Raw genomic sequence first — 18,709 nt, 5'->3', positions numbered from 1 at the left:
CACTGCAATAGCTTGAACAGTTGTAGATGCAAACTAAAACAGAAACATAATATTCATAATATAATTCATCTGGGCATTTTCAAACATTACAGACACTATCCATTTTTTAAAGTCTCAACAAAACCCCTGTTATCATTCAATCCTCGACAAGCGATCGACAAGCGATTTCAAATCAGGTAAGGCTCTCAGTTTGTAGTCAAGTACCATTTGCCTGTAGGCTTTTCCCTGCAGAAACACACACAATACCACGTTTTTAGAAATGCTAGTTAAAACATGAAGTAACACAATGTTGTGAGAGATTTATATAACTGGTACATTTCTCAACTTTTTCTAAATGTTGATAATAATGCTATCATTCAAAACTCTGAGGTTTGTAAAATGTTTAAATGTTTCGTGGGAAGTCTCTTTTACTCTCTTCTGCATTTATTTCATTAAAAATACAGAAAAAAACACTTGATATTTAGAAATACTGTTACAATTTAAAATATCTTGTTTCTATTTTAATGTTTTAAAATGTAATTTATACATGTGATGGCAAAGCTGAATTTCATTCTAATATTCTGATTTGGTGTTCAAGAAACATTTCTTATTATCAATGTTGTTTCTGTGGAAAAAAATATTTTTGTGGAAACTTGTGTCTTTTTTTTTTTTTTTTTTTTTTTGAATGATGAATAGAAAGTATATTTAAAAAGAAATCGTTTGTAACATTATAAACTTCTTTACTCTTACCGTTGAACAGTTTAATGCATCCTTGCTGAATAAAAGTATTAAATTCTTACTGACACAAACTTTGTACCTAAGCATACAATGTGAGGAAATAATAAAATTTTTGGGACCATTTCTTTAAGGTAGTAAATAGCTACATACCCAAATGATCTCATATGGTTTTCATCCTTTAAGTTACTTTTTCCCCTACACTTTTTATTTATTTATTGTTTTTTAACCTTCAAAAAGACCCACAACAGTTGAAGTCTCTGGGTCTGTGTCTGTGTCCATTTTGCGAGTTTGTATGAATGAATGTGTTTGTGTGTGTGTGTGTGTGTGTGTGTATTACCTGAGGGTGGCTGTGCAGTGATGCCAACCCTCCTCCTCCAAGTGAGTTTGGAAGAATAAAGTTCAGACCATGAATGCCGGGCAGTTCGTACCTGGAAGCCACCGCAAACATGTGAAATACATTATTTTAATTGAGATCCCTCCCGGTTTTCACACATCTGTGCATTAGCTCACACCACACTCTCTAGACATGTCAGTCCTCAGCATGAGGTGGTCCTCATTAGCGGCACCAAAGGAGTTCTCCCCAACCCATAAAACAAGGGGCTTGCATGCATGGACTCTCTCTCTCCCTCAAACACACGCATGTCTTAAAAAAGCCGCACAGGCTACAGATGTGGAGTAGCTCAATATAAAGCTGTTACAATGTTTATTTTGTGCGATGTTAACTTCCTTACAGCTTCAGACTTTAACTATAGCAATGATTTTATTAAAAGTAAGCTACAAGATATTACATTATGTTTAATGATCTTTGAATTTTTTTCATTAAACCATTAACATCTTTCACCATTGTCTACTACAAATTTTTTATTTTATTTCTTCTTACCGTATGATGGAGGGTTGATCAGTCTGATCCTTTATGATCAAATGTTGGAAATACTGCTCCACAACTTCAGCAGTTAAACACTTTTTCAGATAGGGGGAATACAGTGGATGTCTTGCAATAACCCCTAAAAACATAAGTTACACATACAGATTTAAATATATATGGATCAACAGACTGATACATTGAGAACTGTGGAACATCTACCGTTAATATTTGATTCATACCATAATAATAGACAGAACGATAGATACAACAATAGAAAGACAGACAGATAGAGAGACAGACAAGATTTGACATACTGATATTCCAGTAGTTTAATTTGAAAAACATAGACTCTCTGTCTACTGTGGACAACATATAACCACCCGTCACACAAGATGAAGTTAAGACTAGGGCAGGTTGCCACATCGCAAGAGAGTGTTGCCTTTGGGACTGCAGACAGTGGGCTGTTATTTGTGGTTTGTGGTCAAAGAACATGGTCTAGTCCCAGATTTTTCCAACATTTATTGCCAGAATGGCTTTTTTGTTATGACACTGACATGCAGTAAGCAAATTGTCTCATCGTTGAAATATTATTCACTGCGTGTGAAAGCACATGGGGAGACGCTTACCGATGTTTGAGGAGTCCCCTTTGTCTCCACTGCACGTGTATGCTAACTCATCCAGTCTGAAAGTATGTGGGCCGGAGGGCAGATCTGAGAGAGAGAGAGAGAGAGAGAGAGAGAGAGAGAGAACGAGAGAGACAATTGTGTTCTCAGTATAATTAAATTTAGCATTTGACAGGTAGAACTAACAGTAAGCATCTGAACCTATTCAAAGACAGTTTTGCTCTCAGTCAACTTGCAGACTACTTGATCCAAGTGATCATTTAAATTGGAATAAGCAAATAAAAATAAGCATTTTCACTATCGTTTAAAGGTTTAGGGTCAGTACAATTTTTTTTAAATTATAGAAATGTATGCTTTTATTCAGCAAGGATGCATTAAAATGATAAAAAATTTATAAGAAATAGAAATTATAGAAATTTATAATTAACATAATTACATTTTATGTAAAAGAAATGCTGTTCTTCTGAACTTTCTATGCATCAAAGAATTAAAAAAAAAAACATGGGATCATGGTTTCAACAGAAAAATTAAGCAGCTGGCTGCTAAAAAAATAATGTTGGCATCACTGGAATAAATTACATTTTAAATAAATATCAAAATAGAAATTAAATTGTAATTATATTGTGCAACACTGCAGTTTTACTGTATTTTTGATCAAATAAAAGCCTTACTCACAAAGTTTTGAACAGTGGTGTATGTTTTACTGAAGAAAATGAAAGAGGCTACCCTGGTGTGTTTTAGGAGTTACCAGGGTGTTGCAAGCCTGGTTATCTAATCTAATCAGTAATCTATCAGTCTAATTTTTATCTGGTTATCATTAGCTACATCTCATATAATCAGTTTTTCTGTCTCAGAAAAAGCCCTTGGGCTTCGGAAACATTAGAAGCTTCTGTTACAATCAGCCCTCTGTGATGCTCTAATGACCGTGGCTCCAGGTTCTTCTCCCTGTTTGTGTCTGTGCAGATCTGAGAGGAAAGGAAAGCGAAACAGAGTGAAAAGAAAAAGTGCACAGACTATGTTGCTTTGTATTGTGTTCATTTGTATTTAAGACCTCCTGTGTTTGTGTGCATGGCCCTTGAGTATTTGTGAATGAATGCGAGTGTGTGCGTAACGGTCCGGCTTACGTGCGTTCAAACACTAGATCCAATGAAAGGATGTCCCTGATTATTTAAAGGGTTTAGCTGCTTGTTTAGTGCAACTGAGAAGTGGCAGATAGATAAAAAAGACTCGAGAAAACACTGCCAGTACATTACAAAGGTTGTGTCTTTCAGAGAACCTAAAGTAAAGGACTCTGGGAAAACAAGCAGCCTTGGATTCCAGTGCAAAGGATCTTATAAAACCACCTCTTGGTAGAACAAGCACATTGGCCCTTAAAACAAGGCTTAAAACCAGTTCTTTCAGCTGAGTTTGTTGCTCAAACATTCCATCCACCTCCACCTTAAACTAGGTCATATCAAACATTGAATGATTGTCTCCATGTGGAAAAAAATGTTTTGATACACAAAAGTGTCTGTCATTCATAAAATCAGATTATGTTCTGATCTGGGAAAAAATTAGGAGGAAGAAATATTATCTTCATCATATTCTGACTGTTTTTGAACAAATTACTAAAGAATTAAGAAATGTAAGTCACACGTTATTTCAAGGTTCAGTTCTCGCCATTATCAAACCATTAATTATGACTTTTGCCTCAATATACTCCTAATTTGCTGCTTATTAATAGTTAGTGAGGTGGGTAGAATTAGGGATGAATATGATCATGCAGAATATGTGCTTTATAAGTGCTAATAAACAGCCAATATGTTAATAATAGGCATGCTTATAAACAATTAATAGTGAGAATTGGTCTCTGTACTAAAGTGTTACAGAAATGTTGCACAGAAACGTTGCTGTTTCCTTAGGATTCACTGGTTACCATCTATATTAATGCATTAACAAAGGAACTTTTTGATTATTTATTGTCATTACTTGAACATTTTAAAGTGGAGTGTAATTGTGGAGCTTAACAGTCAGGGCTGCCACCATTGTTCATTGTGCTCAGACAACCTCCTTTATGTTTCCAACTTAAATGTGACCACATAATTGCATACACTACTGTTTTTAATGCTTTTGAAACACGTTCCTTATGCTTACCAAAGCTGCATTTATATGATCCAAAATATAGTGAAAACCGCAATATTGTGAAATATTGCAATTTAAAATAACTGTTTTCAGCAGTGTCACATGTTCTAATATGCTGATTTGGTGCTCAAGAAACATTTTATTATTGTTAATATTGAAACCGTTTTTGCCACTTTATATTTCTGTGGAAGTCATTTTAAGGATTCTCTGATGAATAGAAAGGTAAATAACAGCAGCATTTATTTGAAATAGAAATCCTCTGTAACATTATAAATATTTTTACTGTCACATTTGATCAATTTAATGCATCTTTACTGAATAAAAGTATACATTTCTTACCCCTACTAAGTTTTCTATGTATGTATTCCATGAACACTATACAGTATAGTAGTTCACATACAGTACGTACAATCGTCAGGGTACCTGTGGGTGCTGGGCTATTTTCCTCTGATTGGAGGGAAGGGTCGTGTCCTTCAGTGAATGAAGGCTCTAATACTGCCTCTCTGTGTGTCTCCACAAGCCCCCCATTCACATAAATGTGCACCTGAAATCGCCAATTAAGGCTCATTCATTCAACGATCGATGTGAATACTTTAACTGATCCATTTCCATATTCTGTCCAATTCACTTAGATTGACCTGTTAAGTAAATGAACTTTTAGATTTCATTGGATTTGATAAAGCATGAATTCAGGATAATGAGGTCACTTTTTCCCATTTATCTCAATAAGAAATGTGAGCCAGTTTACGTGATTACACCATATACTATGACACCATATTACCGTATTCATTGGTATTATCATAGTACATAGAAAAATAATAGTAGCAACACCTCCAGATCTGCTTTGGGGTGCAGGAAAAAGAAAGGTTTCAGCACTGGCGATCTAGAAAGACAAAATAGATATTAAAATATACACATGGACCAAAGCTGAGATGTCTGCATCAAATTAAATTTACAAAAGATGGCAATTGATTTTCTTTACAAAAGATTGGCAAAGATCTGTAAAGATTTAAAATTACAAATTATTTGATTTTGTGGGTTGCACTATATTAAAAACAGACTTTTAATGTCATCATCAATGATTCATGTTTTAAATATGCCTGCCATGGTTTTTTGATATATAAACTACTGTTACACTGGAAGTCACGGTTAAAATTTATGTTAGTCATTATTTTTTCATAAGAAAAAAAAAACAACAAGAAGAAAAAAATAGGACACATTCTAATGTACTGTACAAAGAAAAAAATATAGCTTTTATTGTTTTGATGCTTGAAAACCCCTTTTCGGCTTTGACCAACATGCATCATTTGGTGGTACACTTTTATGTGTAGTTCTAAACAGTTTTTTTACTTCAAGAACTGCTAACTAACACTTACATTCTTGGTCGCCCTCCCACAATAGCTGTGAGTCCTGGAGCTGAAGAAAGAAAGAAATTACATATTGGCCTAAGTTTTTCAAATGTTCTTTGGCTTTAAATGAATGGGGAGCTTAACTTAAGAGGTTTGGAAACAGAGTAGGACAAAACTGGGTTGAGGTTTTTGCTCACCCATGCCTGTCCCCGCTGGTGCCACCGTTCTGCGCTTTCTTCTGCTTGTGATGGACAGCCATCCAAACCACAGCCTCACGAGGACTCTGCACAATAAAGAACAGCCTGAAAAGCTGCAGGTTATTTGTTTACTAATTGTTAAACACGATTTTCAACAAAACAGGACCAGACAGCCTACTGTAGGCTATTGACCGAATGTGGTCCATATGTGTCCTCAGCACCCAAAACTTGAATGTTGACTAGTCCTACAAACCCAGCTGTTTGAAAATTCTTTGGGTCCTACAGATACAGGATTTCTTAATATAATTTCACAATACAGTACAATTTTATTCGCTAGTGGGGTTTAAAAACTTTTTAAACACCGTGTTTAACCATCTTTATTTAGGATATTTAATCTATAGTTGTCTTAATCAACCTTATATCAACTATTCTACCTATGAAATCACTCAGAATAGACTCCCAACCTTTTAATAATGCTTTCTGCTGTTCTTCTGGCTTTTTCCACAGCTCTCGGACCAACAACAGGACAAACTGCCATTGGCCTGAACCCATCCATATATGTGGCACAAACCTCAAGAAGACAAAATATAACCAATAACCATTTTCAAAAGCAGCTAATTTATACATTTTTGATTACAGCATAAAAAAAGACAATTAAACTTAAGTTGAAAGACTGACTTCAACCAACCAATGCAGAAATGTTGACCAACCTTGTAGTCAGCTGACGGAGGTGATCCTTTGGCACCATCTACTTTCACTGCTCCTCCATCCACATGTAAATACATATAAAGACAGTCTGAGAATTTATGAGGTATTGGCTTTGCCCTAGAGTTTTAAATGTTCAACCGTTTTACTTCAGATCAAATCAAGCAAGTGTACATACATTAACTTACTGATTACACAGACAATGAGAGTGAAGTTTTGTGACAAAGAAAGTAACATTAGTTAAATCAAAGAGGTTGCAAAGGTTATAGCAGATTATAGCAGATAGCTGGAACCGGCTCTAGGTAGCCAGTCTAGTGTAAAGTCAATGGGTTGTGTCTCTGAGTCAGACATTTAGAGATAATAAACAAGCAACCATTTGATCACTGCATGAGGATTTTCTACTGGATCTACTAAATGTGCCATGTACTGCATGAATATCAGAAACAATCATGCGTGTACAATCCAGTAAAAGTCGCCTGACATGGTATCTCAGTAATGGTGACACTGGAAAAGTCACATGTGACATCAGTCAGGAGGTAATGCTGTGGGTCTCCAATTTCATACACTAATTGCTTTGCCACTGTACCAAATTAAACCAGCCCACCGGTTTTTGGAGGTTTAGGCAGTGTAAATGAACCATCAGCAGAACATTTCACCACTGGGAAGCCCATGTTATCCCTGAAAATCAAATAAAATAAGGTGAGAATGTATTTGAAGTCAAATTATTCAAAGTTCCCGTTAAAAAGTATAAAAAAATAATAATAAAATAAGTGATCTTAGACTCAAGGATACAAGACATCTGAAGTGTCAAGGAGTCAAGAACATGTTGAAATGACTGCAACAGAAAAAAAATGTTTAATGAAATTTCACAGCAATCAAAACAGGAACTGAACTTGACTAACAACATAAATGTGGTTAACCACAAATATTCTTAAGCTGAATGGTTTTTCACACCACACGACAAAAACAAATGAATCATGCATGGCTGTCTACCCTTATGTTCACCTCAGAGTATAGTGTACATATTATTGTCCAGCCTCTGCTGATCTGTGTTTTGAGCAGACAGACTTGTCTGATACTGTACATTGTACCAGTGTATGTGTGTGTGTACATTCATTTTAAGAGCTCATAGTTTACAGTACCTTCCAACAGCCAACAGGCCATAGTTATTGCAGTCCCATGCAAACTGTCCAAAAAAAGCTAACAAAAATGTTATAATAAAAATATTAGAATGCTAGTATTTTCACCAGCTAACAAAAAAAAAAGTTTTAAGCCAATTATTTCTATCTTTTGCTGTGTGCCAGTAGGAAATATCAGTTTACATTTTCAAACATTCATTTTGCCATTAATTGTAATAATCCAGTGAGATTTTTGTTTGCACAAGGAGTCTGACAACAGCCAGTGCTCCACACAGAGATCTGATCTCACCATCATCCAGTCTGTCTGGAATAACACGAAGAAACAACAAACTGAGACAGACTCCATCCAGAAGAACAGTGGCAATGTCTCCAAGACACTTCAAGACACATACGGTACCTGCAAAGCTACAGAACTGTTAAAAGTATTAGGCACTTGTGTAAAAATGCTGTAAAATTAGGATGCTGTCATAAATTCTTTGCATTTAAAGCAGCTTTTTCATATTTGCGCATAGTTTATCAGGTAGCTTTGCGGGTACATCTCTTAAAGTGTCTTGGCCACCACTGAACACACACACACACTTTTTGTTATATAAATTTAGGGATGGTAATTTAACATGTTAATTTGATTAATTAATTGCGGTGAAAAATTATGTGTAAAATGTTTTACCGCATTTAATATACACACACACTCGTACAAATCAAATACATGTGTACAAATATATATATACATACAAAAGTACTATTAAAAACCATAGCAACAACATAGAATTAACAAGAAAATCGCTGAGTTGAATTTGAATGTGAATTTCTTCTTGGATTAAGTAAAAAAAATCTCCCTTTAGATGCTAAAGTAAACTTGACTCTTTCTTAAAATACATGCTGCTGGTGTGTTACTTGCTTCTGGTGTTGTTTTGTGCTGATGAAGGAGGTTACATTTACCATCACATCATCACAGAGGAGGAATGAGGCACAACAGCTGTTGCACAAGAGAAAGAACGTTCTTGCGTGACAAACCGTACCGAATCTATCAGTGGTCCAAGAACCACAGCGCTGTCCACACATCGTCCCGTCACTATACAATATCCGCCCGATGTCCAGGCACCGTTTAATAGGGAGGCTGTGACATAAAGACACAAGAAAGCTGAATCTCATATGCACAAACTCATATGCACAAACCACCAGTCCGGCTCCAGGCATGAATAACAGACAGAAACAATGACACGCTGTAATTAACTTGTAGTTCATACCCCAAATACACATTCATCCTGTGGGCGGTCTTTGGAAGTGGTTTCTTTCCCTCTGAATCATCCTGAGTTCAGTCAAAGAGTCTTTCTAGGATACACACCAAACCAGAAGATTTCAACAATGTCTGATTGTTTCTCAGTAAGGGTATACTATAATGAGTTAAATCTCTACTACTATCACACATACTTAGTTTAGGAATTTGAACTCCTAACAATTACTGTAAAAAGTAGTATTAAATTATAAACTATAAACTATAGACTACTATAGAAAACTATACATTTTCAGCATCAATAATCCTGTATTCAGTGTTACATGATCCATCAGTAATAATACTAATATATTGATTTAGTGCTGAAAATTTAACATTTCTTATTATTTATAATCTCGAAAACAGTTGTGCTGCTTAATGTTCTTGTAGAAATTTTGATACATTATTTCCAGTTTAATTTTTAATAGAAAGTTAGTATTTATACTTTGTTAAACTCTAGTAATTATCAGTCAACATGCGCTGAATTCAAATGCTAAGTCAATAAATATTCAAAACTAGAATTTTTTTTTTTGTGCTGTATGTATCTGACAATTTTAATCTTGGATTACACTGAGACCTAGTGGTGTGGCTGTAGCATCAAGCAAAAATATTATTTATTTATTTATTTATTTAGTGAAAGTGTCCATTAGGAGGTTGGTTACTGAGATAAAATGAGTAGTATTCGTCTCGTCATGTGATGTCAACATGTCAGCTCCCATGAGACAAATACACACACACACACATATATATATATATATATATATATATATATATATATATATTTAGTGATTAAAAATGTAAGAAAATTAGTTTATTATATTGTATTATATTGCAGGATTTCCAAATATACCTAAAATGCTCAGATGAACATTATCACTGGTACTAAAAATACAAAATATAAATTGTATCTCCATAAAATACTGCAATACAAAAATACTATTTTGTGTAATTATATTATATTATATTATATTATATTATATAGGTTAGCTTAGTTTTTCTTAGACTAGATTATAGCATTAAAACAGCTTAGAAAACACATTACGTAATCTAAATAAAATGTATCTGCATAAAAGAGTCACAGTTTTAGCATAACTTTTAATAAGGTTGACCTTTTTTTGCTGATAGCCTTAATAAATGAAGAAAGGGAAAGGACAAAATCAGGAGCATATCCCATATTCTGAAAGAAAAGAACATTCTATTCATTTATTATAATAAGCTTGTAATAAAAATCAAAATATTAATAAAATATCACAATAAATCACCCTGAATTTATTATCATTACAAATATTTATTATTATTACAAAAGCAGTTTCATGGGTCAGACCAGCTATGAATACTAAGGTAAGGTTTAGGATGGAGGAATAATTTACAGGTGCTTTGGTTTTGGCTGCTGAGAGCAGTGACATGGTGATTTCAGACAGATAATCAAACACAAGGAAATCATATATGAGCTGAGGAACTGCATGGAAGAGATTTTGCAAGGTTTGATAGTTATTTTTTACATAGTTTCTTTAAGACAATTGTTCACATAAGCCACACTTAGAAATGTATGACTGAATAAAAAAAAAAAATTATAAAATCAAGAGGCATTTATTGTTGATGAATATTTCATTAGCATACTTTCCCAATCCAAATATGTAACTATTTGTTTTAAGGATAAAACAGGGCCGTTTAAAATAAAAAATAAAAATGTTTGGACACTGTTGATGTTAGTTGAACATCTTTTTTGAACCTATATTCACTAAAATGAGCTTGAGAGCAATTGGGAGAAATGTTTTAAGTGTAATATGTTTACAGATACACAGTTATTTTGATGTGTTTTATCGAATGTTGTGCCCTTCACACAATAAATGTGGTTTTGACTTCAAGGTTAGAAAGAGTGACGTTGTGCTTTGGTGACATCTAGTGGACATTCAAGGAACTACACACGGAAAGAACGTTAGTTCGCTTGTTCTGAGCACGTCCGTCCTTGTCAAGAACTATTATGCATAGGAATAATAACTTAGAGTCATTGTCAACTCATATGAAGTAAAGTAATTTTAATCAAATACCTGACGTTGCAGTATCATCCCAAAATCCTGACGCGCATCCGATACGAACAGTTTTATGTGCTAATGAGGCGTCATGTCTGTTACTGCTTCTGTAACGTGTCTCTTGTAAAACATCTGACAGTAGTTGCAGATTCACTGAAACTGTGCGAGTATAAAACATTGTTCCTGCAGAAAGGCAGCGGTGCAAACTTTCGGATATGCGCGCGAGACTAACTGATTTTTTCGTTTAATTATTACTTTTTTCTTTCTGTAGGCATATGGTTGTGCCAGGGTTGTGCACTTGACAGTCAAACGTATCACAAACAATCTCATCCGTGTAGGACAAAATCATGTCATCGTGGTTCCTACTACTATACTAAAATGACATCTGCAATCACAGCACAGCGTCAGCTAAGGACGGCTCTGCAAGCCCTGATCAACCAAAAAAAATAATAATAATAATTCTTGAACTAACTAGATTTTGCTAAAAGAAAAATTCTGAAATAGAAGCATTCTGAAAAATAAGCATTATAAATAATTTCTTCTTTTTTTTTCTTTTTTTTCTTTTTTTTACTGATTTTGTTGCAGTAAAAAGAAAAACAACAACAAAAAAGTATTTTACATGTTTGTGCAGGTTAAATGTGTTTTTCAAACAGTTAAACTGGTGATGGGGCCATCCAACATTTATTTTATTTTATTTTTGCATCCTATGTATGAGTAGGTGAAAGTTGTAATTTTTAGTTTGCTTATATTGCAAGTGATATAGACTAATATCTGAAAGTATTCATAAGGGTCTGGGACTATAGCTTATAAGGGTAGTAAAGAGGAAAATGCAATTATTGCTAAGTCTTGTGTGTGTCAAGATCCCGTCAATTCACCACCAGAGGTCATTATCCACAACACGGACTTTCACACTACACAGTAAACCCTGGACTACATTTCCCATGATCCATTGCACCAATCACAAGTTCACCTGATAACAATCACACCATGCACCTGAGAACAATCGCATGCACCTGAGAACAATATAAATATATATGATAGCTGCGATACAAAAGCCTTTCCGTGTTAGTTATCTTAGTTTTCATAGTCTTGTTTCAGTTCCTTGTTTTCACAGTCTTGTTTCAGTTTCTAGTTTTCATAGTTTAGTATTTTTCTTGCCTTGCCCTGTTATTCGTGGTTTGACACTTTTGCTCTGGATACTGGACTAGCCCTGTTGCTTAGCCCTCTGGATATTGTTTGCTCATCGAAGACCCACACTTGCCCTAGGATTATTCTTGTGTCTTGCCTTCTATATACAGTTGTGGTCAAAAGTTTTGAGAATTACATAAATATTGGAAATTGGAAAAGTTGCTGCTTAAGTTTTTATAATAGCAATTTGCATATACTCCAGAATGTTATGAAGAGTGATCAGATGAATTGCATAGTCCTTCTTTGCCATGAAAATTAACTTAATCCCAAAAAAACCTTTCCTCTGCATTTCATTGCTGTCATTAAAGGACCTGCTGAGATCATTTCAGTAATCGTCTTGTTAACTCACGTGAGAATGTTGAAGAGCACAAGACTGGAGATCATTATGTCAGGCTGATTGGGTTAGAATGGCAGACTTGACATGTTAAAAGGAGGGTGATGCTTGAAATCATTGTTCTTCTATTGTTAACCATGGTGACCTGCAAAGAAATGCATAAAAATGGCTTCACAGGCAACGATATTGTGGCTACTAAGATTGCACCTAAATCAACAATTTATAGGATCATCAAGAACTTCAAGGAAAGAGGTTCAATTCTTGTAAAGAAGGCTTCAGGGCGTCCAAGAAAGTCCAGCAAGCGCCAGGATCGTCTCCTAAAGAGGATTCAGCTGCGGGATCGGAGTGCCACCAGTGCAGAGCTTGCTCAGGAATGGCAGCAGGCAGGTGTGAGTGCATCTGCACGCACAGTGAGGCGAAGACTTTTGGAAGATGGCCTGGTGTCAAGAAGGGCAGCAAAGAAGCCACTTCTCTCCAAAAAAAACATCAGGGACAGATTGATCTTCTGCAGAAAGTATAGTGAATGGACTGCTGAGGACTGGGGCAAAGTCATATTCTCCGATGAAGCCCCTTTCCGATTGTTTGGGGCATCTGGAAAAAGGCTTGTCCGGAGAAGAAAAGGTGAGCGCTACCATCAGTCCTGTGTCATGCCAACAGTAAAGCATCCTGACACCATTCATGTGTGGGGTTGCTTCTCATCCAAGGGAGTGGGCTCACTCACAATTCTGCCCAAAAACACAGCCATGAATAAAGAATGGTACCAAAACACCCTCCAACAGCAACTTCTTCCAACAATCCAACAACAGTTTGGTGAAGAACAATGAATTTTCCAGCACGATGGAGCACCGTGCCATAGGGCAAAAGTGATAACTAAGTGGCTCGGGGACCAGAATGTTGAAATTTTGGGTCCATAGCCTGGAAACTGCCCAGATCTTAATCCCATTGAGAACTTGTGGTCAATCCTCAAGAGGCGGGTGGACAAACAAAAACCCACTAATTCTGACAAACTCCAAGAAGTGATTATGAAAGAATGGGTTGCTATCAGTCAGGATTTGGCCCAGAAGTTGATTGAGAGCATGCTCAGTCGAATTGCAGAGGTCCTGAAAAAGAAGGGCCAACACTGCAAATACTGACTCTTTGCATAAATGTCATGTAATTGTCGATAAAAGCCTTTGAAACGTATGAAGTGCTTGTAATTATATTTCAGTACATCACAGAAACAAATGAAACAAAGATCTAAAAGCAGTTTAGCAGCAAACTTTTTGAAAACTAATATTTATGTACTTCTCAAAACTTTTGGCCACGACTGTACCTGTTTGCCAGTGTTTGACCCTTGCCTGTTATGACCACGGCTATGTCCAATAAAAGCTTTCATATAGATCCGCATATCTCATCGGCTCCCATGTTACAATGTGTGTGTGTGTAATTTATTTATATTAATTCTATTGGTGGTGTGGATTAAAGTTTGGCAGCCAAAATTGTTATTCATCCAAAATCATAATTTCCTCATAGTAGCCTTACATCTTTATCTGTTTAGATTTTACTGAAAATGTACATAAAGCATAGTGATGACGATCATCAGTGCCCAGCTTTCTTTCATGAACAGAGGAGATGTGGTCTGATCTGTATTGTGCAATGTGAGTGAAGTGCACATCAAAACAACTCAAAACAAACACTGTGTTGTGTAATTGAAAAGACAGTCCCAGAAATGATTCTCATGGGGCGCAAACTCCCACTTCTTGTTGATCTGAATTTGCAAATCATAGACTATAATGATGATTCAACCTGTTTGCAAAAATACAATGTAGGATCTGTCCATAAGCAATGATTTATTCACAGCCCTATATACATGGGCAAAATAAAGTTCAAATGTTAAACAATCTGCTGTCGTGCAATAAACACCTAATTTATCCAATGTTTTTGAAAGACATCTCAAATGCTCACAGACGCTTTATTCATTTGATCACAAATATAAAATTATAAAATATTTGTACAATTTAAAATATTTTCATGTATTTTAAAAAGTAATTTACTGAATTTCAAGCATGATCCTTGAATGTCACATGATCCTTCAGAAATAATTTTAATTGGTTGATTTGCTGCTCAAGAAACATTTCTTCTTATTAATAATGTTGAAAACAGTTGTGCTGCTTAATATTTGTGTGGAAACTGTGATACATTTTAGCATTCTTTGATTAACTGAAAGTTTAAAAGTACAGCATTTATTTAAATTTATTGTTTTACTGTTTATCAGCTTAATGCAACCAGAAGTATTAGTTTCAAAAAATCTTTTTCTCCAATCCCCAAATAGTTTTTTATTTAATGATACAATGAGCTATGGAAATATATTCCACTATTATTCTCTTAGCTTCCTAAGGAAAGTCAAATATCATACTGCTGTGCCTTTTCTTGTACAAGTACATAGTTTGTCATTCCCGTAAACCAGCTGATAACGGTTGAAAATTGTGTAATTTGTATCTCTCTTTCTCCATCTCAATTTTTTTTTTTTTTTTTGGGTCAAATCAATATACCGTGTTCCAGACTGTGGGGGCCGGGGACTGAGTGTACATGGTCAATAATGAGTCAATCTGCTGATCAATAAGAAGGGTTCATGTGGAATGTGTGAGCACTGAAAGTCTGTATTCTGCACAGAGAGACCAGAGATGAAGCTCACACATTCGCTCCTCTGCCTGTTCGTGGTTGTGTCCTCTGCTTTGGTGAGTCTCTTGTCAATAATCACTAACAAACAGGCAATACATTACCTTTATTCAATCTTCATTTGAACCCATTTGAATTCTTAAATAATTAACACTATTAAATATTAATTTATTAAATTTTTCAGTCAGATGACACAGCTGTGAACCCTAGAGGTGCTCGTCCTATTGAACACGGCTACAAGGCACAAGACACCTGTAAGACAAAAGAATGGCCTATGTGTACAGATGACGACTGGGTACGTACTATCATTTCTTTATTAAGTCATAAATATTGAGTCAAGGTTTTCATTAAGTGCAAACCAACCAGTTGGCTAAAGTTACCAAATTTGAATACTTCAGGGAAGCAAATGTCCATCTGGCTGCCGAGTTCAAGGCCTCATGGACAAAGCTGACCACGATATCAACAAGAAGATTGAGAAGATTCGTCGTCTTCTGGACGAGGGCCGGAAACTGTATCGCTCCACCGATCAAGTGTCCAAAAACACTTACTCTTACCTAAGAGAGCGACTGACCTCTAGCGCTGGTAAGAATATGCTTCGATTCAATCTTTGATTTTTGGAAATTTTGATCATTCATGCCAAGCATGAAATTAATTTGTGGAAGTTCACAGACATATTTTTAGGAGAAATTATAAAAAAAAATGTCCTCCTTTCTCTCAGGTAATGATAACAGGTACACCACCTTGGCCGAACAGCTAAGACAGAGGATTACTGATATCAAGATTAAAATTGACCGTCAACTCCGGTTACTGGACGCTCTGAAGTCGCAGGTCAAAGATCAAGTTGTTGTAATTCAGCGACTTGAGGTGAGCAAAATATTATATTAAAAAAAATAATTTATTAAAATTCAGAAATGTATGATTGCTCTTTCAAAACGAAAATAATTTTAAAAATATATTTATAAGGGAGAGTCGAAAATACTTAAATAGTTACAATACTTAATTGCAAAAGCCACAATAATTTTTTTACTACACTGATTTCATGACATAACTTACTATTGAAGCACATTCACCCAATATTATCTCTTGGTGCAGGTCGACATTGACATCAAACTACGCACATGCAAGGGCTCTTGCGCCAGCTACAGTGAGTTCTCGGTGGACAGGGAGAGCTATGTGACTCTGGATAAGCAAATGGACCATCTCAACAATTTGCGTGTCCAGAACGTGGAGACTGTTAGTTCTCTGGGAATCATGAAGAGCAGGCCGTTGAAGGACTTGGTGTTACCCTCCATATATAAAAGCGGAACAGGCAAAGCTGAGCAGAAGCAGCTCCTCTTTGGAGACGTGGGTCAGATGAAGCTTACTCTGGAGGCGGAGGGTTCCACTGCCGAATCTGCCGCCACTGTTAGCAAGTTCCCTATATCAGGTACAGGCTCAGCTTCTTCCTCTACATCACATACCTCCACCTCAACCTCCACCATCAAGCAGTGCACCAAGTCAGTGCGCAAGGAGACAACACACACCAAAGACGGCCCCGTGGAGAAGATTGTGGTTACGGCTAGCGGGCCCGGGTGTGAAGATTTAGATTCTATGACTTCTCTCAGTCATGGCACAGATGGCCTAGGTGAATTCGGTGATGGTTTCTTCACGGGTCTTGGCACTGATAAGCAAAGGCTCTCCTCATCTTCATCCTCATCCTCTTCCTCGTCGTCATCTTCCACGAAAACGGTCGTGTCAGATGGAAGCAAGGGTTATTCAAAGACCACCCTTTCTAGTGACCCATTTTTTGGGGATGACCTTGGGGCATTCATGCCTGGCGACGTGGAAGAGGATCTACCCGACATCCACGCACGAAGTGTGAAATCGCGCGACGAGCGCAAGGCTGGCTTTGTCGGTGGAGGTACTCTTGAGTGAATCTCTTAACTCAAGCAGCATACACAAGTGAACCATTAGCAAATGTAATTATCTTGATAACACTAGTAAGACGGTGTTAGATCATCTTGGAAACATGTGGTGTAATGGACTAAACTATCATTAAACTAAGTAATTTCCAATAACATGTCACATTTAATTACTCATCCAGAAACAAATCCACGTAATTAGTCCCAAAATGAATTATAAGGATCTTTGGAACGAATGCAGCTTTGCTCTAATCAGCAGGTGTGTAATCTTCTTTCAGATTGCGCTGAAATCCTGCAGAAGCATGCAAAAGGCGGTCAGAGCGGCCTGTTCAAAATAAAGCCTGCTGGGTCGGAGGAGGTAGTAGAGGTTTTCTGTGATCAGGGCACTGGATTGGGAGGCTGGACTCTGGTTCAGCAGAGGGAGGATGGGTCTGTTAACTTCAATCGCACTTGGAAGGAGTATCGAAATGGTTTTGGCCGGTTAGACCAGCAGGGTAAGGGCGAGATCTGGATCGGCAACAAATTCCTACACCTTCTCACTCAGAATGAGAGTGTTCTAAGAGTGGAGCTGCAGGACTGGGACGGGAATGAGGTCTACGCAGAGTACAGTGTTAGAGTTGGCTCGGAGGCCAAAGGCTTTCCGCTGACTGTGTCAGATTACATGGGTGATGCAGGCGATGCGTTAGTGCAAGGTCAGCCTAAACTCAGAGCCTTCCTTTCACATGCTGGCATGAAGTTTAGCACCTTTGATAGGGACAGCGATAAATGGGAGGAGAACTGTGCGGCGATGTATGGTGGAGGGTGGTGGTACAATAATTGCCAGTCGGCCAACCTTAATGGGATTTACTATAAAGGAGGCCAGTACGACCCTGGCACCAAAGTCCCTTATGAGATTGAGAATGGTGTTGTGTGGCTGCCTTTCAAACCAGCTGATTACTCCCTCAAAGTAGTGAGAATGAAGATCAGACCTGTCTAAAAATGAAAAGAGGGGATGGGGAATAGGACAGATATACAGCCATAGTTTTGAATGATCTGCTTGTCATAATGTGAGGACGTCATGTTGCCTTGTACACTTTCACACCACAGCTTACCTCATGTTTCCAATAAAAATGTGTTCACTTAAAGTTTTGGAATGTGTGTTTTTATTTCAAAGTATCTTCTTTCAGAATCATTTTCTGGAAATAGACATCCTACAGCTAATTCAAAACCACAAAAAAGCACATTGTGCTTTTAAATGTGCTCAGAGCATTTTGCTTTCTTAAAAAGTTCAATAAATAAAGCTTATTTTAGCCTGTCTCTGAAAAAGGTGCAAAATCATATATTTAGGGGTACAATAGCTTGTTTTACCTTATTTAATCCCAAAAGGTTATTCGTTGTACCTTAAGAATACATATCACTAGGCTGAAGTACAAATATGCACCTTTAGAGTAAACAGTATATTGTCCCAGTGACAAGCTGTTATACCCCTAAAAGTACAAATTCCACACATTATCTTTCTGATATCAACATTTGATCGTTGTTTAATGATAAAAGCCATTTACTTATTCACTAGGTTCGATATGAAACCATAGTCAAGCCCTTCTCGCTTAGATTTTTGACTTTAGAT

At 36.5% G+C, this 18,709-nt stretch overlaps 1 protein-coding gene across 1 annotated transcript; it reads left to right on the top strand.

Annotated features, from left to right (window-relative positions):
* The first annotated feature begins 15,128 nt into the window (after positions 1-15,128).
* Positions 15,129-18,227, top strand: fga (fibrinogen alpha chain). Its single transcript, XM_059553652.1, has 6 exons — positions 15,129-15,261; positions 15,387-15,497; positions 15,601-15,784; positions 15,921-16,066; positions 16,295-17,102; positions 17,382-18,227. The coding sequence occupies exons 1-6, from the start codon at positions 15,208-15,210 to the stop codon at positions 18,077-18,079; spliced, it is 2,001 nt and encodes a 666-aa protein (XP_059409635.1). The 5' UTR covers positions 15,129-15,207; the 3' UTR covers positions 18,080-18,227.
* Positions 18,228-18,709: the final 482 nt, after the last annotated feature.

This window comes from Carassius carassius, chromosome 7 (assembly GCF_963082965.1).
Source record: "Carassius carassius chromosome 7, fCarCar2.1, whole genome shotgun sequence".
NCBI classification, from domain to species: Eukaryota; Metazoa; Chordata; class Actinopteri; order Cypriniformes; family Cyprinidae; genus Carassius; species Carassius carassius.
This window is presented reverse-complemented; position numbering and strand designations above follow the sequence as displayed.